General features: G+C 41.6%; 1 protein-coding gene across 1 annotated transcript in view; it reads left to right on the forward strand.

Moving 5' to 3' along the window:
* The window catches only part of DYNC2H1 (dynein cytoplasmic 2 heavy chain 1), a 317,720-nt gene that overhangs the window by 258,379 nt on the left and 34,030 nt on the right, over positions 1–25,311 (forward strand). The window contains 1 exon segment of the mRNA XM_035722795.1: positions 13,388–13,477. Within this exon segment, the coding sequence (XP_035578688.1) occupies positions 13,388–13,477 (90 nt within the window).

Raw genomic sequence — 25,311 nt, forward strand, 5'->3', positions numbered from 1 at the left:
GAGACCCCCAACTTTCCTTAAATGGTCCCTCTTGTAAAAAATTTATCTACCTTTGTGCAAATAGTGCTTTAAAAAGTCATCAGCTCTCTTACCTAATGAAATTATTAATGGTGAGTGATTTGCATTTTTCCATTAGAATAAATACCTTATGTTTTATGTAACACTTTACCAGGTGAGAGCACTTCTGTGCTCTGCTCTCATCATGCCCCTTCACTTAGATCAGAAAATATCCCATAAAGTGGCAGAGCCCATACTGCAGTGCTGGTGTTGTGTTTCCTACATCAGTGTTCTCCCTACTTCCTCTATCACTGAGTAATTTAATTCTATCATGCAGTTGTAGGGTAGTCTTTGTTACAAGAGGCACTTAGCAGCTTTGTGAACGCTGAACTCCACATACTCATCTCCAAAGGCTTATCACATACTGGGATGGAACTCCCCCACCTCTTTGTCTCTAGCTTCACTGAAATCTGAATTTTATTAGATACACTTACAAATGGAAATCAGTTCCTGTTGATTTATGTCAGTACGAAGGGGCCTGCATATATCCAGAATCTCTAGTATCTTGGAATTCTCCTTCAGTATCCCTAATTTAATACTGTTAATGTTCATGATAAGAGAATATATACTTTTTTTTTTTTTAGCAGAGATTTTTAACTCCGGAATTTATTCTTCCCCTTGCCCTTTTCTATTCATTTAGCAAGTAGAAATGGAATTATAGTGTTGTAAGACCTTTGTGCTGTATGGAAGTTTTATTAATATTATTTGGAGTTTTATTAATATCACTTAATAGCTGTTGTTTTTTGAAGGTAGACTGTAGTAAGTTAAAGATGTGTACTATAAATCCTAAAGCAACCAATAAAAATAAAATTAAAATACCACAGAGGTATGTGTAATGAGCCAATAATAGGACATAAGATGGAAATACAGCCTTTACTTAAATAGTGAAAAGAAAGATGAAGAAATAGAGAAGTGTGAAGTTACCAGTATCAGGAATAAGATAAGAGACATCACTACCGTTTCTATGGACATTAAAAGCATAATGGAATATTTTTAACAGCTTTATGCTTATAAATTCAACAACTTAGATGAAATGTGTATGAATTCCTTGAAAGATACAAACTACCAAAGCTCATTCAAGAAGAAATAGTCTATAGCCTATACTCTCTATCTATTAAAGAATTTGAATTTGTTACTAACTTTCCCACAAAGAGAGCTCCTAGAATTCACTGCTGAAATCTAATTAATATTTAAGGAAGAAATAATACCCACTCTCTGTAAACTCTTCCAGAAAATAGAAGAGGCAGGAACTTCCCTGAACTTCCTGAGACCAGCATCGCCTGATAGCAAAAGCTAACAAAGACATCATAATAAAGGAAATCTATAGATAAATTACCTTCTTCAACATAGACCCAGAACTTCTTAACAAGATACTAGCAAATTAAGTTCAACAAAATATAGAAGTGGATAATGCATTTTGACTAAGTGGGGTTTATTCTAGGAATATAAATTAGGTTGAATTAAAAAAAGTTATCATTTTAATAGACTAGTAAAAATTACATGATTATCTCAGTAGACACAGAAAAGGCATTAGACAAAAGTCTAATATATAGCTCAGTGGAATGGAACAAAGTGTCTAGGGAAAGACCCACTGATGTATGATCAATTGATTTTCACCAAATATGCTATGGAAATTAAAGAGTGAAAGGAAAACCTCTGTAATAGACAGTACTGGAACAGTTGAAGAGCCAAAGCCAAAAAAAATTAATTAAAATCCTTCACCTGTATCTCCAAACATATATAAAAATCATCCCCAAATTGATTATACGGTTTTGAATATAAAAAGTTAGCCACAGACAGGAGAAAGATTAGCTAGACCCAATAAAGGAACATTTATCTAGAAATTTTTTTTAAGTACAACTCATTAATGAGAAGTTAAGCATTCCAAATTAAAAAAAAGAATACCTGAATGGACACTTTATCAAAAAGGTATACATATAGCACATTTTCTTTATCTGTGGATGGACACTTGGGCTGCTTCCTTTTTCTTGGCTACTGCAGATAATGCTGCAGTAAACATAGGGGTGCATCTGTCTTTTAAAATTCGTGTTTTCATCATCTTTGGGTAAATGCCTGGTAGTGGAATTATTGGATTATATGTTAATTTTATTTTTCACTTTTTAAAGAGCCTCCATACTGTTTTCCACAGTGGCTGCACCGGTTTGCATTCCCACCAACGGTGCACAGGGGTTCCTTTTTCTCCACATCCTCGCCAACACTTGTTATTCCTTGTGTTTTTGATTGTAGCCATCTGACAGGTGTGTTGAATCATATTGTACACCTGCAACTAAGATAAAACTGTGTTAATTATACTTAAAAAATAAGATATACAGATGACAAGCACATGAAAAAATGCTCAGTATCAGGGGTGTGCCCAGCTGGCTTAGTCAGTAGAGCATGTGACTCTTGATCTTGGGGTCGTGAGTTCAAGCCCCATGTTGGCTGTAGGGATTACTTACATAAATAAAAACATTTAAAAAAATGCTTAGTATCATCATTCATTAGGAAAATGAATATTAAAGTTACAATAAGAATATCAATATATAGAAGTCAGTTGCATTTCTGTACAGTAGTAGTGAATGCTAGTTCATAGCATTTAGAGTATCCAGAATGAAATTAAGAGAGCAACTCCACTTACAATTGTATTGAAACAAGTAAAAACATGGGAATAAATGTAAGGAAAAAGAGCAAGACTTGTATGTTGAAAACTGCAGAACATCACTGAAAGAAATTAAAGACTAAAATAAAATAAAAATCATCCTTTGTTCATGGGGAAATTGAGAAGTGGATACATGGGTACAGAGTAGTTTTAGGGAAGAAATTAGAAGTAGTTAAGATAAGTTGATTGGTAGGTGGATATTGAACCATCCTTGCATCCTGGGAAGAATCCCATTTTGATCTTGGTGAATGATTATTTTAATGTATTGTTGAATTTGGTTTGCTAATATTTTGTTGAAGATTTTTGCATCTATGTTCACCAGTGATATTGGCCTGTATTTTTTCTCTTCTCTTTTTTTTCTTTTTCTTTTCCTTTTCTTTTCTCTTCTTTTTTTCCTTTCTCTTCTTTCTATTTTTTAAATTTTATTATGTTAATCACCATATATTACATCATTAGTTTTTGATGCAGTGTTCCATGATTCATGGTTTGTGCATAACACCCAGTGCTCCACGCAGAACGTGCCCTCCTTAATACCCATCACCAGGCTAACCCATCCCCCCACCCCCTCCCCACTAGAACCTGCAGTTTGTTTCTCAGAGTCCACAGTCTCTCATGGTTCATCTCCCCCTCCAATTCCCCCCCTTCATTTTTCCCTTCTTACTATCTTTTTTTTTTTTTAATATATAATGTATTATTTGTTTCAGAAGTACAGGTCTGTGATTCAACAGTCTTACACAATTCACAGCGTTCACCATAGCACATACCCTCCCCAATGTCTATCACCCAGCCACCCCGTCCCTCCCACCCCCCACCGCTCCAGCAACCCTCAGTTGGTTTCCTGAGATTAAGAGTCTCTTATGGCTTGTCTCCCCCTCCAGTTTCATTCGTCTTTTTCTTTTCTTTTCTTTTCTTTTCTTTTTTTTCCTTTCCTTTCCTTTCCTTTCCTTTTTCTTTTTTCTTTTCTTTTCTTTTCTTTCTTTTCCTTTTTCTGTGGTTTAGGCTGGCCTCATAGAATAAATTTGGAAGCATTCTTTCCTCTTCTATTTTTTAGAGTAGTTTGAGAATATTCAGTGTTAACTCTTTTTTAAATGTTCGATAAAATCCACCTGTGAAGCCGTCTGGTCCTGGACTTTTGTTGGGAGGTTTTTGATTGCTGATTCAGTTGTGTTACTAGTTAGCAGTCTGTTGAGATTTTCTATTTCTTCCTGATTCAGTCATAGAAAATGTATGTTTCTAGGAATTTATTTCTTCTAGGTTGTCCAATTTGTTGGCATGTAGGTTTTTTGGAGTAGTCTCTTATACTCCTTTGTATTGCTGTGGCATAGGATGCAACTTCTGCTCTTTCATTTGTGATAATATGTATTTGAGTAATGTCTGGAGTTTTTTTTTTCCTTGATGAGTCAGGCTAACAGTTTATCAATTTTGTTAATCTTTTTAAAGAACAAGCTCTTAATTTTATTGATCTTTTCTGTTTTTTTTTTTTAAATCTCTGTTTCATTTATTCCCCTCTGATCTTATTTATTATTTCTTTCCTTCCACTAACTTTGGGTTATGTTTGTTGTTTTTCTTGTTCCTTTAGGTATAAGGTTAGGTTGTTTGGGATTTCTATTATTTCTTGAAGGAGGCCTTTATCACTATAAACTTGCCTCTTAGAAACTGCTTTTGCTGTGTCTCAGAGATTTTGGATCATGGTGCTTACACTTTGATTTGTCTCCAGGTATTTGATCTCCTCTTTATTTCTTCATTGACCCCTTGGTTGTTTAGTAGCATGTTGTTTAGCTTCCACATGTGTGTGGTTTTCAGGGTGTTTTTCTTGTGATTTCTAGTTTCATACCATTGTGATTGGAAAAGATGCTTGACATGATTCCAGCTTTTTTAACGTATTGAGACTTGTTTTGTGGCATAACATGTGATCTGTTTTGGAGGATGCTCCATGTGCACTTGGAAAGTAGGTATATTCCGTTTTCGAATGGAAAGCTCTGTCTGTGTCTATTAAATCCATCTGACCTAATATGCTGTTCAAGGCCAGTGTTCCTTTATTGATTTTCTACCTGGATGATCTGTCCATTGATGTAAGTAGTGTGTTAAAGTCCCTATTACTGTCAGTGTCTCCCTCTGTGTCTGTTAATAGTTCCTTTATGTATTTAGGTGCCCCTGTCTGGGTGTAAAGTTGTTTACAAGTTTTATGTTTTCTTGTTGGATTAATCCTTTTATCATTACGCAATATCCTTCTTTGTCTTTTCTTACAGTCTTTGTTTTGACGTGTATTGTGTATGATGAAAGTATTGCTGCCCTTTCTTTCATTCTGTTTGCATCATGTATATCTTCTTCCATCCTTTCGCTTTCAGTCTGTGTGTGTCGTAAAGTCTGGAATGAGTCTCTTGTGTACAGCGTATAGATGGGTCTTGTTTTTTATACATTCTGACACCCTATGTCTCTTGAATGGAGCATTTAGTCCATTTACATTTTAAGTTATTATGTACAGTTTTGTACTTACTGCTATTTTGTTGGCTGTTTTCTGATTGTTTTTGTAGTTCTTACTCTGTTCCTTTCTTCTCTCTTTCCTCTTTCCTTTTGATTCATGACTTTCTTTAGTGTAAGGCTTGGATTTATTTCTCTTTCATTTTTGTGCATCTCTTTTATGCTTTTGGTTTGTGGTTACCATTGGGTTGATGTGTAATATCCTATATGAATAGCAATATATATTAAGTTGATGGTCACTTAAGTTTGAACACCTTGTAAAAGCAGTACATTTTACAACCCTCTCTACATTTTACGTATATGTCATAATTTATATCTTTTCATATTGTGTGTCCTTTCACTAATTTTTATAGATAGTTGATTTTGTTACATTTGTCTTTTAACCTTCAAACTGGCTTTATAAGTGATTAATTTATTACCTTTACTGTAAGTTTGCTTTTACCGGTGAAATTTTTCCATTTCACAATTTTCTACGTAAAGAAGTTTCTTGAACATTTTTTGTAAGGCCTGGTTGGTGGTGGTAAACTCCTTTAGCTTTTGTCTGTCTGAGAAACTCTATTTCTCCTCTAATTCTGAATGATAATCTTCCCAGGTAGAGTATTTTTGGCTACAGGTTTTTCCTCTCAGCACTTTGAATATATCTTACTACTCCCTTCTAGTCTGTAAAGTTTCTGTTAAAAAATCAAACCATAGCCTTGTATGAATGCCTTTGTATGTAACTAGTTGCTTTCCTCATGCTGCTTTCAAGATTCTCTCTCCATCATTTTTGGCATTTTAATTATTATGTGTCTTGGTGTGGACCTCCTTGGGTTCATTGTTTTAGGGGCTCTCTCTGCTTCCTGGACCTGGATGTCTGTTTCCTTCCCAGGTTAGGGAAGTTTTCAGCTATTATTTCTCAAAGTCCGTTTTCTTCCCTTTCTCTCTTCTTTTGGGACACCTGTATTGTGAATATTATGACTCCTGATGTTGTTGTAGATATCCTTAACTGGTCCTTATTTTTTCTTGTTCTTTTTATTTATTTATTTATTTATTTTTTGCTGTTCACCCTGTTTGCTTTGCACCACCCTGTCTGCATATCACTAATCCATTCTGCCTCCTGTGTGGATGATCCCTCTAGTGTGCTTTAGTTATTGCATTCTTCAGGTCTGACTGGTTCGTTTTTATATTTTCTATTTTCTTTGTTGAAGTTTTCACTGAGTTCTTTCACTCTTCTCTTCAGTCTGGTGAGTATCTTTATGACCATTACTTTGAACTCTGTGTCGGGCAGATTGCTTAACTCTGTTTCATGTACCTCTTTTTCGAGGGTTTTGTCTTATTCTTTCCCCACTTGGATCTTATTCTTCTGTCTATTTTCTTTAACTCTCTGTGTTTGTGACTATGTAGTGTACAGGCCTGCTATGTGTCCTGGTCTTGAAAGTAGTGGGCTTATGCAGAAGGTGTCCTGTGGTGCCCGCTAGCTCATTCCCCACTAGTCACCAGAGCCAGGCTCCCCAGTGTCCCCAGTGTGGGCTGCAGGCCCTCTCCTGTGGTGCATGGGCTGTGCTGGCCCTCAGTTCAGCTCTCTGCAGTGACCGTCACACGTGGGCAGGTCTTGCCCTAGGCACAGTTGGCTGAGGCGTACCTGTAGGAACTGTGGTCACACTGGTGGGTGGGGGAACTTCCCACGCAGCTGAGTGGGAGGCTCAGCTGTAGCTCCTGCTGGCTCCTCACCTCCCCAGGGCAGAAGTCACTGGAGGGGTGCCACTTCCTGCCAGGGCTACTCCCTGGGTGTGGTCGGGCAAGATACACTTCGGAGTGGCACCTGCCAGGGCAGCTGAGTTGGGTGGGGTGGGCCCATAATGGAGCACATGGGTGAAGAAGCGGTGCTGGCACAGTAAATGGAGAGAAGCCTGTGGCCAGCTGGGCCCAAGGAGGGTGACAGAAACAGTGCCCACCTGCACTCCCATTTCTTGAGAAAGCTTCTCCAGATCCCTGCCCCTCCAGCACATGTCCCAAAATTAGTCCATAAATAAACCCCAGGCACTTTGGAAACCGCTGCTTCTGTGCTGGGTCTCAGGCTAAGAGACAGAGAGTACGGGTCCTTCGGGAGTGGAGACCCCATTTCCTGTTGCCCTCTGGCTCTCCCACAGTTAGGCACCGGTGACTTTGCAAGCCGACGTTGTGGGGGTATTTCTCCTTGGTGCAAGTACCCCCGGCTGGGGATGCTTCTTGAGGGGCTTGATCCCATCAGTCTTCTGTGCCTGGGATTTATATCTCTCCTGCTTCTGGGTCACCGCGGGGGGGTGTGTGTGGGGGGGCCTGGTTCCTGATTTTGCACGTGTGTTCTTCCTAACCTCGTTGATGTGGCCTCTTTATGTGTTCAGTTGTGGCAGTCTGCTCTGCCAGTCTCAGGTCGTTTTCAGAATCAGTTGCATTACATGTATTTGTTGCCTTAGTGTATCTGTGGGGGAGGTGAGCTCCAGATCTCCTCCTGCAGCATCTCCCTGGCTCCCAATGTAGCGACTTTTAACAATGGTGTTTATATTTAAGAGAGTAATTCCATTAGATACATCCCTTGGACCTGAAAGTCCTTAGTTCTGGTGCTGTTCTACAAACTCTTTTTCTATATTGATAAGAAAAGTAAAATCTTGGTAGCTAAGCAAAGGTCTTAGTAATATTAAATTGGAACCTATTATAAAGTTGTAAATTATGGCTAGTGTAGGAGTTAGTGATAAGTTGTAAACTCTACCTATTGTCAAGCACTTCATCCACAAAAGGAATTAGAGTGAACTACGTTTTTTTCTTTTTCTTTCCCCCTTTTTCAAAAAAAAATTTTAAACTGAATCCTTTTTTACACTATAACATCTCATTGCAACTTCTCGTACTTGAAATAAATAGTGGTTACAAGGCTGCTCCCAGTTTCGGGAGCTACAGTAAACTTGTGTCCCACGAAGCTGTCCAGACATCTCTTGTAACTTCAGCAGGTGCACGTCATGGATTACCATTATCACCCCCCTAGGTGAACATCAGCACATGGCTCTTCTGAGTACAGTGGTGGTGTTTGGCAGTGTGATAAACAACTACAATATTCAACAGAAGAGGAAAACGAGTCACCAAAAGTGGCGCTGTGTTTAAAGTTCACGTAATAATAAACACTGGAATTATAGAGTAGAAATGAAAATATCCAAGATTACACTACAGTGCTTTCTTGTTCAGGTCACTTAAACTTTCCTTCCTTCGGTTTCTAAGTGTTTGTAACCTGGCTCATGATTATGCCTCCCTCAGAGGGTTGTTTTGAAGGGTAGAGGTGTGCATGGAAGTGCCATGCTCAGAACAGTGCCTGCCCCATCCATGCCGCCGACTGCAGACGTGTTTGCTGTCAGGACCCTTTTCCTCTCATTCCCGTGGAGATCCTCACTGGCTCCTGCCTCTCAAAGTGCAGCAGCTTCCTAACTCCCTTCCTGCCACTGCATCCATCCCCGAATGCCACTTCTCCTGTGTCTACTGGGGAATGTCTCTACAGTCAAAGCCGATTGTGTCACGTGCCCGGTTCAAGTTTAATTTGGTCTTATCATTGCTTTCCTGATCAGACTCCTTAGTATAGACTCCAAAAAGCTTCCTGGTCTGGTCCTTACTTAATTAACGTTTCCCTCATTAACTGTCCTCCCTTTTCCCACTGCCTTTCTCTCCCGGAGTGTAGACTGTTTATCCCTTGAGATTTACCTCGGGTGTTATTTCCACCAGAAGGCCTTCCCTGACTTTCGCCCTCGTGCGGAGTGTGGATTTGGTGGACACGGGCTCAGTGTATAACGAGCACTGCTCTTGTCGTTATCAGGGGACTTACTGTGCCAACTGCAGTGTCCTTTCTTTTGTCTCTTTCCCTGCCTTCTCACACAAGTTGTTAGGAACAGGGTTTGTGTTGTCGTTTTGTATCCAGAGCACCTAACAAATGATTGCCAAATAGCAGCTATTTAACATAAGCTTGCTGAATAACCATGTGCTTAATTGATGCTTGAAAGAGAGGGAAGGAAGTGAGCAGTGGACCTCCTATGACATCTCTTATGAAAAGGATGGGTAGCAGAAAGAGGTTCTGTTTAGGGTTAGACTTGGGCTCCAGCTCTGTAACATTTAGTTAAAAACACTGATAAGTTAACCTGTTCTAAGCCTTAGTTTCCCCATTATTATAATTTTAATTCCTAATTCCTAATTGTCTTGCATTGAACCTCACATGGTGTAATGTGCGTGAAACACGATGGGAAGGTAAGATACCTCACAGCTGGTACCGATGCTGACAGACTCTGGAGTGAGGCTGCCTGGGGCCACACGTGTGGCCTTCACGTGCTCCTTGATTCTGGGCGGGCTCTTCTCTCCCTGTGTCCCATTCGGCCTCTGTACCATGGCAGCGAAAGCAGCCCTTGCTCCCGGAGGATTACTGTGAGGAGCACATGGTATGGTGCTTCCCAGGCCCTCAGTGCTCGCACAGAGTTAGCATCCAGCCAGTGTTCGCTTAAAACACCCCCTCCAGTTCTTTCTGCCTTTGTTGAAATCCAGCACAACTCTCAGAACGTAGCACCTTTCTTAAGACTTCCTTGGTTAAATCATTTTTATATAAACTCCCAAACATGATATGTAACACATTCTTGATACTTTGGCTGAACTGTACTTGACACACAGTCTAGTTTCATAGGTACAATGTAGTGATCGTCATTTATATGTACTAGGAAGTGGCCACCAAGATGAATGCAGCTACCACCTGTCCGCATCCAGAGTTGTTACCATATTAGTTATGTTCCTTATTCTGTACTTTGCATCCCGTCTTATTTATTTTGTAACGGTAAGATTGTACCTTTTAATCCCCTTCCCCTCCTCTCCTCTGGCAACCATCTGCTTGTTCTCTGTATTTATGGGTCTGTTTCTGTTTTCTTCGGTTCGTTGTTTTTGAGATTCCACATAGAGGTAAAATCGTACAGTTGTCTTTCTCTGATTTACTTCACTTAGTATAATAGCCTCTAGGTTCACCCATATTGCCCCAGATAGGTTCCTTCTTTTTCAAGATGGAGTAATATTCTAGGGTGAGTGTGTTTGTGTGTGTGTGTGTGTGTGTGTGTGTGTGTGTGTGTGTGTGTGTGTGTGTGTTGCATATTCCTTACCCATCATCTGTCGATGGGCACATGGGTTCCTTCCATGACTTGGTTGTAAGTAATGATGCCTTAAACGTAAGTGTGCATGTGCATTCTTTTTCATTGTCAGAATTGTCTTTTTCATTTTTGGGTCGGACCAGATGTTTTCCAGAGCTGTGGTAGCACCGAACTGCAGGGTCCTTTCCTGCAGTTCCCTGGGGTTTCATTGGTGGGCAGGGCCTGCAGTTAGACCAGGTGCCTGTCCCCAGCCCACCGGCAGGTGTCTGGTCCCTGCTGACTGTTGACCGATGATGTCAGTTCCTCGCTCCGTGGACATCTCCATCCGGAAGCTCACAGCGTTGGCAGCTTTCACTTAGAGCAAGTGTGGGACAGAGTGAGAGGGAGGGGGCTGGCTGAAGCCACGGTGTGTTGTAACCTCGTCTCAGAGTGGCACCCTCACTTCCACGGTGTTCTTCCATTAGAATCACGTCACTGGAACCAGCTGATACTCAAGGTGAGGGGATTTCACCAGGGCACCAACACCAAGTGGCAGGGTCATTGGGAACATCTTAGAGGTTCCCCATCGCAGTAATGTATCATTTTATGTAATAAACACTGCAAAGAGAAGCTATCTTTCTACCACAGGAAAGCATAATATTGAGAATGTGAAAACCTGGCCTGTCAGTTATGTATTGCAACCTAGTTAACTACCCTGAAACTTACTGGTTGAAAAGAAGAAGAGTTAGTTAGCTCCTGAATAAGGAGTTCTGGCTGGATCTGTGGGGCAGGCTTGTCTCGGCTCAGCTTGCAGCTGGAGGATCTGCCCGCAGGATGCTCGTCACATGGCTGGTGAGTTGGTTCTGATTACTAGCTAGAGGCCTTGGTTGCTCCTTGTGTGGACATCCCTACACGGGTCTCTCTGTATAGGCTCCTTTACTTCCGTACCACGTTAGATTTTAGATCTAAGAGCATACACTCCAGGAAACAGAACAGGAAAGCTGCTAATCTGTGAAGGCTTAGACCTGAACACCGAATGTGAGCCAGCATCACATCACGTCTGCCTTATTCTAGTTGTCGCCAAGCTCGAACTCAGGTGGAGAGGACGGGCCTCATCTCTCAATGGGAAGACACCAAAATCCCCATCAGTCATCTTGCCATACAACAGATTCCACAAACACCTACCAGCTTAAAATGTCATTGTAAAAATTCATTTATTTTAAGCTTAGAAACCTGAAATGTGAGTAGGGTTTGGTGCAGATAGCTTGTCTCCTCCACACAGCTCTTCACGTGGCTGGCAGGTCAGCGCTGACGGAGAACTGGAAGCCTCTGTCCATCTCCACGGGGGCCTCTCCAAAACTTGGGCTTCAAGATATGGGGGATGGGTTCCAAGATCAAAAGTCTCAAAAGACAGGAAATTCAAGCATCCGATTTCTTAGGTCCTGGAAACTGGCACAGCGTCACCACTGCTGTATGCACGGGACCCTTATTTAAGGAAAGGGGTGCTTTTCAGGTCTCAGTGGGAGAAGCATTGGACGCTTTGGGGTCATGTTTGAAAATCACACCTGTCTCAGTTCAAAGCACCATTCAGACACTTTTCTGCCATATTCTGAGGAAAGCTTACTTTACACATCTAAAGTGATTAAACCAGATATTTTACACTCTGAATTCCCATTATCTTATAATTTTTGTTTTCCATGCATTGTTGATATGTCCCACAGTGTCGTTTCTCTACTATATAATCAGGCAGTGTTTTGGGGTATGAAATTGATGTTTTCTCCTTATTATTGCACTTTAGAAGTTTGAATATTTATATAATGTTTGGAAAGTCCAGCAAACCCTCATAGAAAGTTATACTATGATGATGAACATGAACGTAAAGAATATTGTGAAGGAAAGACGTATGTATTGATAGAGAATACCAGTTAACAGAAGGTCAGGTATTTAAAAGATAACCTTTTTAGAATGGTTTTATTTACTTATTTAACTTTAGAGTATTTTTTAAATTTCTTCTTTTAATCATATAGTTCAGTGTGGTTTTGGGGATGAAATTTCTATTATACTTCTCTATTTAGAGTTTGAAGAAATTCTGGAGGAACCAAGACTTTTTAAAAAAATCTTTACCACTTATAAAATGAACATGTCAATTTTAATTTGATTTCCTTATGAACTAAATATTGTTTTAAGCAAACAGTGGTTTGCTACTTTGTATATACCAGCTTATGTTTGTTTATTGTTTCAAGAATTTTACTTTAAAAAATCTTATATTTTTTTATTTCAAGTTTCTATTTAAATTCTAGTTAGTTAACATATATGGTAAAATTGGTTTCAGGTGTAGAATTTAATGATTCATCCCTTACCCACAACACCCAGGGCTCATCACAACCACTGCCTTCCTTAATACCCATCACCCATCTGGCCCATCCCCTCCCCCACCTCCCTCCATCAACCCTCAGTTTGCTCTCTATAGTTAAGCATCTCTTACGGTTTGCTTCCCTCTCTGTTTTTTTCCCCTTCCCCTGTGTTCATCTGTTTGTTTCTTAAATTCCACATATGAGTGAAGTCATATGGTATTTGTCTTTCTCTGACTTACTTCACTTAGCACAATACCCTCTAGCTCCAGCCATGTTGTGCAAATGGCAAGATTTCATCCTCTCTGATGGCTGAGTAGTATTCCATTGTATATATGAACCACATTTTCTTTATCCATTCATCTGTTGATGGACATTTAGAACTACTCTACCATCCGGCAAGTGCACTACTAGGTATTTACCCAAAAGATACAGAAATACTGATTTGAAGGGGCACATTGCACCCCGATGTTTATAACACATTATCACCAATAGAAAAATTATAGAAACTCTCCTTTTAGAGAAACAGATTAATTCATTCTATCTCTATCATTCATTTTATTATGTTATTTATTGTCATTCATTTTATTCAAAGAAAAACAGACATTGTCTTAAGGAAATAAATTCATGGTACACATAATGTGGATTATGCCAAAGTATTTTCCCCATCACACTAATGTTAAAGGTCTTCTGTGTTTAATATTATATATGTAAACTTAATTTGGACCCTATTTAAATTGCAGTGTCCTCTCGCATGGCAGAGCAAGTGGGAAGGCCCAGAAGATCCCTTACAGTACCTTCGAGGCCTTGTAGCTCGGGCCCTTGCGATACAGGTAAGAGTCAATCCCTGAGCAATGGAGTGTGTGACTGCAGCGGCGCAGACGTGTGCACCGGGGTCGCTTGTCCTGCTGGCAGCCAGGGAGAATGCCGCTCTCAGGCTGTCCTCAGTGCTTACTGGGCATTCTTTTAAAATGCTCATTTTGTTTTTGTTTTTTTCTACTCACTGTGGCTCTTCATAACTTTTGGGAATGTAGAGAAGAATCTACACCTTTAATAGATGTGGATTGTATGGTTGGTAATGGACACAGATTCATAACGGTGACTAGTTCACTTTAGAGCGTGTCCTGCCGTCCCCATAGGGAGCTGCTCTTTTCTCTTTTTTCTTTTTTCAACAAATCAGGTTTCTTCAGAGTGACCAGTCAGGTACCTTGCAGGAAAACTGAACGGAATAAGGAGTGATCTCGAGTGATTTTCTGAAAGGAATAGCAAATGGTACTGATTAGTGGGTGCGCGGTGTCCCTCGTCCCCTGCGTGGCTTCGTGGAGTCTCTCCCTTCGTCCTCCGCTTCACAAACGGCCTCCTTTCCGTGACTTCCGTGATCATGAGTCCTTCTAGATGAAGCACGTACCTGTCCGCAGCTTCAGCCTTGTCATTGCTCATGACGGCTCCACCTTTGAACTAGACTCTCTAGGCTCTTCCTGCCCAACCCAGCCTGGAATCCATGGCACATAACTTCAACCATTCCCTTTCCAGAATCATTATCCTGTCTCACTCTCCCTCATGCCTCGTCCTTCCTAGAAAGTGTTGCATTGGGTTAGTCTCTGTCCATACACAAGCTGCTGAGCTCTGCTGGCGACCCCAGATGGGGTCCAGTGAAGGAGGGGCTGGCCCTGCCCCTGTGTTCCACTTTGGCTGTTTCAGCCATGCACTACTTCCCCGAAAACCATTCTGTCACCACCTCCCTTTCCCTTAGCCGAGCACCTTGTGTTTTACTTTACAGAGAAAATTCAAGCTGTGAAATGTGACCCTTTGAGAAGTCCGACCCTTCTCTCCCACCTACAGATTTCTCTGAACCCACCCTCTCATCTTTGAGCTAAAGAAAGAGCTGACCTGCTGGTGAAGGCTTATCTTTAGCCCCACGTCCTTAATTTCATGTGTTCTGAGCTCTGTAGACACTCCCTGTGGGGGCTCTCCCCTTACCCTGCTCTTCATCTCTCCTCTGCCGGCTACAAATGAGACTCCTTTAAAGGGGCCAGGACTGAAGGTTTGTTTGGCTTCTAATACGACTAACCTCTGGGTTGTAGGATTATTGGAGAAAAAAATTCCTGGATCTGAAGATGACATTAAAATTAGCAGGTAGAGAAGAACCAGTCAAGGGCTCTGACCGTCTGTCTGTCTGCCTGTCCGTCAGCTGTGCCCGTGCACATGAGCGGTAAATGCCGGAAGATAGAGGGGGCACCGGAACGGGGGAGGAGCGTGCGGCAGGCAGGGAGGAAGGACGACCAGTCCCTAAGTAACTTAGGGAAACAGAAATGCTCTGAAGTTCGGTGTATGTTCTAATTGCACGGCTGTGATGATTTATCAGCTCATGGAATTGTCAGTATTGTTTGCTTTTCTTTCTGATCAAGGGCAGGAACTGTCTTTATTAGCTGGAAATGGTAGCCTCTTACACCATGTGTGCAATATATGTGTCAGTACACTTAATTGTGTGCATATAACAATAAACATGTTGATATTGAATTTAATATTTAAAACAATTTTACATGAATTACAATTTTCTGGCATGAGTATTTATACTAAGTGTATCAAATAATCATCACAGCTGAAAAATTTTCCACTGTCACTTACACTATGTAATTTCTTAAAAGCTCTATAGTCAGTTAGCCTTAATTGTGATGAGAAAACACCCTCCTGCCTGCGGATAACTTCTGCGCTTGACTGTAGCTTGTCTTCCGTCCTCCTGACCGGGCATATGCAGTGCTTATCATTTCTGCCACCACTTAGGAATGTGGTTTCTTCACTGTTTTGTTTTCCTGTGTTAATTTATCTGTTGTTGTAAATGTACAGAGATAAGCACTTTCCTGAGGTAAGTGTTAGTGTTTGGGATTCACAGGTGCCTCCTGTATGTCCCAGGTGAGAATCCAGAGCAGCTTGTGGGGTGCGGGGCAGCCATGTCGCCGTGCGGGTACGGGCAGGGCACGGTGAGGACACAGAGCTGCTGTGGTAACTGTGTGAAGCCGTGATGCTGCGTCCAGCTGAGACAGCTGTGCGGCCGCTGGAACTCGGGTCCAGCCGTGGCTTTACACCGCTTGGAGGCCTGACGGAGAGGGAGACGAGAACAGGCTGCTGGGAGTGTTGTTACAGGGTTCCATGCAGGTGGAGGCTGGCCGGGGTGGAGGTACTGTTTGTGCATTGACTGACTCATCCAGTCGACGTACTGGGAGCAGTGACTTGAAGGGGGCTCTGAGGGAAGTACCAGCGACACAGTGGTTAGGAAGTTGATACGGTTCCTGCCTCACGGTGTGGGCATTTCTGACCTTCATTCAGTGTAGCATGTAAAGCATGTAAAGCCTTGGCTTCCAACCCTTCTCTGAAGTTGTGCATGTAGAATAGTAAACACATAGACAGTGTGTTCCAAGGAACTGCCCATACAGTGTCTCGGGAAAGACAGACACAGAATAAACCACGGTACAAACCATGAAGGAAGTACACTGCCTTGGAGCAAACAGCGGGAGCCCCTAACGGACGGGGGAGCCGGGAAGGGACGCCCGAGCCGAGAGCGCAGTAGGACCAGCCCATCAGGGAGGAGAGGCCGGAGTGCGCCAGACAAGGGCAAGGCCAGCGTCCAGAGGAAGCCCAGTGCCCTTAACTACAAGCCGTGTTTAGGGGACTCTTGACTGTGTCCACATCATACTTTTACTGCTAACCAAACTTGGACTGCCATGTGTCAGTGGCAACTGTTCATGCTCATTTTTTAGGAATGAGTTCCTGCTTAGGTTTTATGTCTTTTGTTTTAAAGATTTTTATTTTTTTAAAGATTTTACTTATTTATTTGAGAGAGAGAGAATGAGAGATAGAGAGCACGAGAGGGAAGAGGGTCAGAGGGAGAAGCAGACTCCCCGCCGAGCAGGGAGCCCGATGCGGGACTCGATCCCGGGACTCCAGGATCATGACCTGAGCCGAAGGCCGTCACTTAACCGACTGAGCCACCCAGGCGCACCCTGTCTTTTGTTTTAAAATTGGTAGTGACCGCTTCAGTTCCACCCAGGATTTTTTTTTTTTTTGGCTTAACTCAAGCCACTGGTTGATACACTCATATACCACCATAGTTGGCCACCTTCCTTCTTATGTTAGAATCTTGTTATTTATTTATATCAACTTTTAGCAACTTTGAAGTCTGGGGAGATCCAAACAATAAATAGAATTAGTAAATACCAGTTAGCATGTCACATACATTCTCCTTAAGGTTTTTCAGGAAGTAAAGATAAATAAGCAACACCCATCTAAACAACGATCTTTTTTTAAGATTTATTGATTTGAGAGAGAGTGTGTGTGTGTGCAAGTGGGGAGGGGTGGGGGGGGAAGGAATCTGAAGCGGACTCTCCACTGAGCGCAAGGCCAGGAGCCACCCAGACGCCCCAAACAACTATCTCTTTGGGAGAAAACAGCAGATGTGGTGCAACCTAGAGATGCTCAGTGTCCCCTCCTGTCCCCACTCTGCCCAAATGGATCCTCCCGCCATGGCCTGGACTCATTCTGGACGAGCCTAAAACGGGCGCCGTATTAGATGCCAGCGTACGCCTTCTCTGAGCAGGTGCTCTTACGTTGGCTCCTTTCCGACCCTCCCCGCGCAGCAGTGCTGGGGGGCAGGTCCTCCCGTCCCCCAGGTATTGGTCCCTACCCTTCCCTCCCTCTTGTTTTCTCCTGAGATTCTGTTTAGATGCTGCATTGTCTTTTGTTCAGATAATATTCAGGCACAGTTTCTAGCGTGTCTGCTAAGATGCTTCTTGTGACCTTAGCCACACAGATTGCTTCTTTGTTACATTTTTCTTCTCCTCTCCACTTCAAGAAGACTGATTGTTCACTGAAAAAAATCTGTGAGCCTCTAGCGCTTACCCTTCCCTCTTTGACCTTGACTGTTCTCTAAGGACTCAGGCTGGCAATCCTGGATCTGGAAGTCTCATGACACCCTTTTTGGGTTCATCTAAATAGCTCTTCTCATTTTCCTAGATGTAAAATCTGAGCATCAGGTCACTTTTCTTTTCAGTGTACCACTTTATGTATTTATATATTCAGACTTTTAAAATGATCTAATGAAGGACAGAAAGAGAAAACAAATATTTCTAAGGACTGAGCTCTTTCTGCTGTACATGAAATTTAGTAGTATTTACAACACACGAGGTGGGTGTTATTTCCATTTTTAAAGATAGGAAAAATAAAACCCCAATTTCAAGAATGAACAGTTTACAGAAATGATATGGTAAATGAGAGAACTCACACTAAAGTGCCCTTTCTGTAAAAACATGAGTTTTTGATCATTCCATAAACTATCAGCAACATTTTAGAAAGATTCTCACTCTCCCCCTTGGAACTTTTTACGTTGGCCTCTATCCATAGTCGTCATTCCCCTGAAAGTCAATGACAACTCCATCCTTCCTATGACCAAGGCCAAGTCTTGGAAGCACTGTTAACTCCTTACCTCTCCTCGTGTGCGTCCATGCTACCAGAAACATGATCTTGCCTCCATATTCAAAATATATTCAGACATACCACTTCACCCGCTACTGCCTTGACGGATGTCATTACTAGTGTGGCCGCCACCTAACTAGACTGCTTCTACCCTCGCCCCTCCCTGGTCGGTTCTCAACCAAGCAGTCTGAATGTTCTGGCTAAAGCATAAGTCAGGTCAGATCATTACTCTCTTGGGAACACCCTCGTGATTTCTTACCTCATCCGGAGTCACAAAATCCTTCCGTCAACCAACAGGTAAAGGTCAGGCTTCTTAGCTCTCTGATTTCCTCCCCTTTTCCCTCCCTCACTTAGTTTGCTCCAGCCGTGCTGGCCTCTGGGCTGTTCAGTGAACACACCAACATACTCCCTACCGGGGGCTTCGTTCTTGCTGCTTCCTCTGCCCAGGCTGCCGCCCCCAGATTCTGCACAAAGTCATTTTCTGTCTTTGACCTCTTTGCTCCAACGTCACCTTCTCAGCGAGGCCTTCCTTGGCCACACTGTTTCAGGTCACGGCCCCCCCTCCTTTCCTTCTTTATTTTTCTCCAGAGCCTATATCCCCAGCTAATACTCCACGCATTTCACTGAATTAATTTTCTTTGTATCCCTCCACTAAATGGAAGCTTTATAAGGACAGATATTTTTGTCTGTTTACTGCTCTATCCAAGCATGTAGAACAGTGCCTTGCACAAGTAGGTTTTTCAGTTTCTGATGAATAAATGAATGATTTGATCACTTTTAGGGTTATTCTCAAGGAAACTGACGTAAATCTCATTCACATTTCCTAATCATCATGATTTACCTCCCAATATGGATTCTGTAGCATCTGTGACATACTTATGAGATTTAATTTCTATTTAAATCTGCCCAATAGGTGTTAAATTTTTTACTCTACAGTCTAACATTTGAAGATTTGTTTTCTCTTGAGATCCTAAACGTTAAAAGCTATCATATTTTTTAATTTTTCATTTTTTTTTCTGAGGTATCTTACTCTACTTTGGAAGGTTCTGCAGTACTTTGCCTTCCTAGAAAAGTCTTTATTTTCCTAACTCCTTTTAGTAACTCTTACAGTCATTAGTACAGTGTTTTTACCCATAGTAGGCACTCAGTAAAATTATGCATAGGAAGACATATAAACAATTGAATAAGCAGTCTGAATGAGGTCTAAAACTTCTAGCATCCCTGTTTTTATATGCTAAGCTAGAAGAGGTATGTTATGCATCTTCTTAATTCATATTCTCTCTTTCTCCTTCTCTCTCTCTCTCGCTTTCTTTCTTTTGCTTTTGTTTTGTGCCACCACTCTTCTAAGTGCTGGAAATACACAGTAATGAGGAAATCATGAATTCCTAACAATAGGAATCTCTACATTTAGTTAAGGAAATAGGTAATAAATTCATATTGGAATTTCATGAAAAAAATATATTTTGACCCAAATCCCGAGATTTAAGATTAACATACAGCCAAGTTTTAAACTGTGTTGTCACTATCATAGAATGAACTTAGGGTACATAACCAAAATATTACCTGGTAAAATAGAGCTTTGCTATAGCAGTAGTATTACAAGATTTTAGGAGTTACATTTTGCGCAGGGACAGTAATTTCTCCGCACTATCAGCTCATAAATTCTGCCTATGATCTACTCTCTTGCACGTTTGGAATACTAAGTGGTAGTCTGTGGTCTATGATGATCTGCAGTTTTACGGAAGCAATCCTATAAACCATGCTATTTGTACTGCTTGCAGAAGATAAATCTTGGTTCTAGGAAAGTGACAATATAGCAACATAACTGGCTTTCGAGATAAAATTTTCCCTGAATTTTTATCTGCATCTCGCTTTTATCACATGCATACCAATTTCGGCAGCGCCGGCGTGGCATAGTAAGAGCATCTTTACCGCGGAAAGCATGCACAGACTGTGTAAGCAGACACGCGACGGCTCCAGCAGAATCAGCAGCTTCTAGCAGACGAGCTGTGGTCCCCGCCGGAGACTGGCCGCGTGGGCGCCCGTGTTCTCAGGGCTCCCCTGGGTGTACACAGCCGCTTCCCCCGGGCGTTGGCTTGTTAGTTGGGGAAGGACACAGCTGCACGGGGTCGTCTGTGTCCTGCAGCCTTGGCTTGGGCCACAAAAGAGCAGTGCAAGTGTCCTGGGGCCGGTGGACTCCGTCCCCGGCCTCATGCTCCCCAAGGGAAGGGTCCAGCCCCCAGGAGGAGGAGCGGCCTTGGCCACGGGTGGTAGCAGCCCACTGGCTGCTGTGTCGTGGGTTTAGGGGTCTCTGTGGTCTCCCCTCTCCCAAGTGCTCGTTGTCACACCCCGTCTATACCCGCCCTGGTGCATGCTCCCATCTGCCATCTTCCCAGTGGCGCCTGTGCGGAAAGGGGGAGAGGACACCGCAATGCAAATGGTGTTGTGATGAGATCATGACAGCCCTGGGGCCACTAGCCGCGGGGTGTGTGTGTGGGGTTCCTTCCGTGCGCATGCTCCCAACAGGGCCAGGCCCTGGTCCGCTGGCCAGCCCCGCTGCGCTACAAGCCAGCTGATGGTGGCTGGCGGGTCCCTGCGGTTTCCCGGCCGCGGGCCTCCGCTCTCCCCTGCTCCGCCTGGCCACCTGCCGCCTCTAGCAAACGTGTCCCCTGTTTTCCTACTGTAGTCAGAGCCTGGCCCGGGAGGTCGTGAACCATCCTGAATCTCCAAAAGCCCTTGCCACGTGGTTCCACGGTTGGTGTAACTGGACCGCGCGGTCCGGGCACCCCTCACCATCGGTTCCATGCTTTCCCTCTGGGCCGCTGTGTCCTGAGCTCCTTGCCCCTGGACGGCTCCGCAGGCGAGGAGAGCATGCCCCTGTGCACCGTGTGGAGGGACTCTGGGCCGTGGGCTCATCTGAATGTGGTTGCACGGAGAACTGAAGTGGACTCGGTGATGCTGCCGCTGACCCCGGCCTGTGCGTCTGGTGCAGGTAGCCCAGCGAAGTACTTCACCTTGAACATGAGAGCCTCACCTTAAGTACGTCTCAAAAAACCACTTTTTTACTAAATGTCCTGAAGAAGCTTGCTAATCTATATCCGTGATGTGTGAAGCTTTTTTTAACCTCTGTGGATGTTTAAAATCTCAATAAAAGTTTTTTTTTAAACAAGTATTCTTTTAATGTCTATTGTTTTTGAAATTTTATAAGAGAAAATAAATATGTGCTAGATAAAATTTTTTTTCCCATCTTGTTTTTATGTTTGAATTGAAGATGACCCACATTAGATATTTTGGTAAATGATATCAGAGATTTTTCCTCCCTGAGAAATTTTAAAATGGCAAAGTTGATAGCCATTGTTATTTTATCCTCTCAAGATAGTACTCCGACTAAGACTTCCCTTTGAAGGATTATGGTTAGAGAGCAGTAACCAACCTAGAAGTAAATTTTGTTCTTCAGTATTGTTTTATTTCATGTTGCAAATGCAAGTATGTCAGTTTTATAAAGCTCTGGATTTCACCATAGCCAAATCGGCATATTATACTTTGTGTTAGTTAAAATTTATTTATATATATTTTTTACTAAAATGCTTCTAACATTATTCCTTACACTTATCTAGCTATCACATTTTCTCTTGAGATGTGTGTTATCAACCTGTTTCTCTACTTACTGAACTGTAAAGTTCATTTTTTCACATAATATGAAAAATTTCACAGTCATTATTTTAAAAATTTTACTCTTGCAAACACAAGTACATATATATCCTTTAGTCTAAGAATTTCAACCTATGGAACCAGATAGAGGTTCTTTTTACTCCAAGTGGCATATAAAATGCCCATCTATATATGATCATAAATAAACTAATATAAATGTCACACCTGGTTGGCATTAGTAACATTTTTACACTTACTAGATAGGGTAGTGTAACATCTGTGCTTTACAAATATGGATGTTCATTTCTCGGATGCCAGGACTTTTTAAAAGTAGGCATCTATTTATTGGCCTTACCAGAAGGTGAAGGCAAATAATAGATCTTAGCCAAATATTGAAGCTGAACTGAACTTTATTTCTAATTAATATTAGGATGCTAGAAAGAAAATTGATGTTTAATTAAGGGAGCTAGAAAGTGAGTGGGTCGGAGAGGGTGTCGCTTTGGTATGATATCAGGGTAGGTAAGGCCCCTCTTAGGAGGTGATATTTAAACAGAGACTTGAATGGAGTGAGGAAGCAAACCACGAACGTGCCAGAGAGAAAAGTCTCAGCATAGGAACCATCACGTGCAGGATCTGAGAGACGAATGGGCTTTGCTTCCTTACAGGATAAAAAATAAAGTGAGGGTGTCTGGAGACTAGAGCTGGCACACCTGCATGGTGAGCCGCGGGCTTCTGTGTGGTTGCCGGGAGGCCTTCACAGTATCTTCTTTAAATTGCATTATTTTTAATGCATGTATTAAAAATACTTGATTTAACTGTTCATGGAGGCCCAACAGTGCTGTTTAGGTATCAGTAGAGAACTGTTTTATCCAGTTTTTCCCCTAAATTCATCCATTTAAAGAATAACAATTGCCTTAATTTCAACCACATAATCAGCCAGGAACATTATTCATAAACGAAGTCACAGTGGACTTTATGTTTATCACATATGATTAGAATATTTGTCACTAAAAGTAATCTTACCAAGGCATGATTATGGTAAAAAATAAATTTTCTGATCTTTATTCTTTCACTTAAAACACTACTTTTAGGTTTCATCTAAAAACAAATTTAAGGGGCACCTCGGTGGCTTCGTCGGTTAAACATCCACCTTTTGATTTTGGGTCAGGTCATGATCTCAGGGTTGTAGGATCAGTCCCACGTCAGGCTCCGTGTTGGGCGTGGAGCCTGCTTAAGATTCTCCCTCTCCCTCTACATCCCCTCCACATGCACACATCTCTCTCTCAAATAAAAAATAGCATTGACATTTTCACAATATTTGTTCTTCCAGTCCATGACCATGGAACGTTTTTCCATTTGTGTCTTCCTCAATTTCTTTCATGAGTATTCTATAGTTTTCTGAGTACAGATCCTTTGCCTCTTTGGTTAGATTTATTCCTAGGTATCATACAGTTTTGGGTGCAATTGTAAATGGGATCGACTCCTTAATTTCTCTTTCTTCTGTCTTGTTGTTGGTGTATAGAAATGCAACTGATTTCTGTGCATTGATTTTATATCCTGCCACTTTACTGAATTCCTGTATGAGTTCTAGCAGTTTTGGGGTGGTCTTTTGAGTTTTCCACGTAAAGTATATCATCTGCAAAGAGTGAGAGTTTGACGACTTCTTTGCTGATTCAGATACCTTTGATTTCTTTTTGTTGTCTGATTGCTGTGGCTAGGACTTCTAATACTATGTTGAACAGCAGTGGTGATAGTGGAGACATCCCTGCCGCGTTCCTGACCTTAGGGGAAAAGAACTTAATTTTACCCCATTGAGAGTGATACTTGCTGTGGGTTTTTCATAGATGGCTTTTATGATATTGAGGTATGTACTCTCTATCCCTATACTCTGAACAGTTTTGATCAAGAAAGGATGCTGTCCTTTGTCAAATGCTTTTTCTGCATCTATTGAGAGGATCATATGGTTCTTGTTCTTTCTTTTATTAATGTACTGTATCACATTGATTGGCAGATGTTGGACCAACCTTGCAGCCCAGGAATAAATCCCACTTGGTCGTGGTGAATAATCCTTTTAATGTACTGTTGGATCCTATTGACTAGTATTTTGGTGAGAATTTTTGTGGGATGCCAGGACTTTTTAAAAGTAGGCATCTATTTATTGGGCTTACCAGAAGTTGAAGGCAAATAATAGATCTTAGCCAAATATTGAAGCTGAACTGAACTCTTGTTTTTTTTCTTCTTGCTATACATTACATAATGTATTCAAATATGACTATATGTTGCCTAATGACTCCCATAAATGTAGTTTCAATCTGTCACCATACGAAGTCATTACAGTATTATTGACAGTATTCTCTGGTCTGTACAATACACACCCGGGAGTTACTTATTTAAAACTCTGAGAGTATACCTCTTAAACGTCTTTACCACTGTTGCCTGTCCTCCATAACCTCCCTGCTATGGTTAACCAGCAATTTCTTTCCTATATCTGTAGGTCTTTTTCTGTTTTGTTTTGTCTCTCTCTGTCTGATTTGTTTTACTTACCATAATACCTTCGAGGTCCACCATTGTTTTTGCACATGGCAAGATTGTGTTCTTTTGTATGGGCTGAGTCCTGTCGTACACACTCCAGCTCTTCTTTATCCATTTATCTTTAGAAGGACACTTAGGCTGCTTCAGTGTCTTGGCTACTATAAATAGTGCAGCAATGAACATAAGGGTGAATCTCTCTCTTCAAATTGGTGTTTTCATTTTCTTTGAGTAAATATCCAGAGATGGAATTGCTGGATCTTACCTGTATTTCTATTTTTAATTTTTTGAAGAACCTCCATCCTATTTTCCATAGTGGTTGTACCAGTTTGCATTCCTACCAGCAGTGCATGAGTGTTTCATTTTCTCCACATTCTCGCTTGTACTTGTTACTTTTTGTCTTTTTCATATTAGCCATTCTGACAGGTGGGAGGTGATCTCTCATCATGGTTTTGGTTTTCATTTCCCTGATGATTAGTGATGCTGAGCATCTTTTCAGGTGTGTGTTGACCATCTGTATGTCTGATTTGGGAAAAAATGTCTATTTAAGTCCTCTGCCCATTTTTTAATCTCTTCTTTTGTATTAAGTTATATAAATTTTTTATGTATTTTGAAGATTAACCCTTTATCAGATGTGTGATTTGCACAGATTTCCCTTCAGTAGGCTGCCTTTTCATTTTGTGCCTAGCTTTTTAATTTGATATAATTCCGTTTCTTTATTTTAGCTTTTGTTGACCTTGTCTGAAGAGATTTGTCCACAAACACGTTGCTAAGAGCTTCCTGCCTATGTTTTCTTCTAGGAGTTTTGTGGTTTCAGATCTTACATTCAAATCTTTAATCCATCATGAATTTATTTTCACGTATGATGTTAGGCAGTGGTCCAGTTTCGTCCTTCTGCAGGTAGCTGCCCGGTTTTCCCAGCACTGCTTCTCAAGGAGCTCTTTTCCCCATTGTGTATTCTTGTCCCCTTCACCCATCAATTGACTGTGGAAGCATGTGTTTATTTGTGGGCTCTTTA

This window comes from Zalophus californianus, chromosome 11 (assembly GCF_009762305.2).
Source record: "Zalophus californianus isolate mZalCal1 chromosome 11, mZalCal1.pri.v2, whole genome shotgun sequence".
NCBI lineage: Eukaryota > Metazoa > Chordata > Mammalia > Carnivora > Otariidae > Zalophus > Zalophus californianus.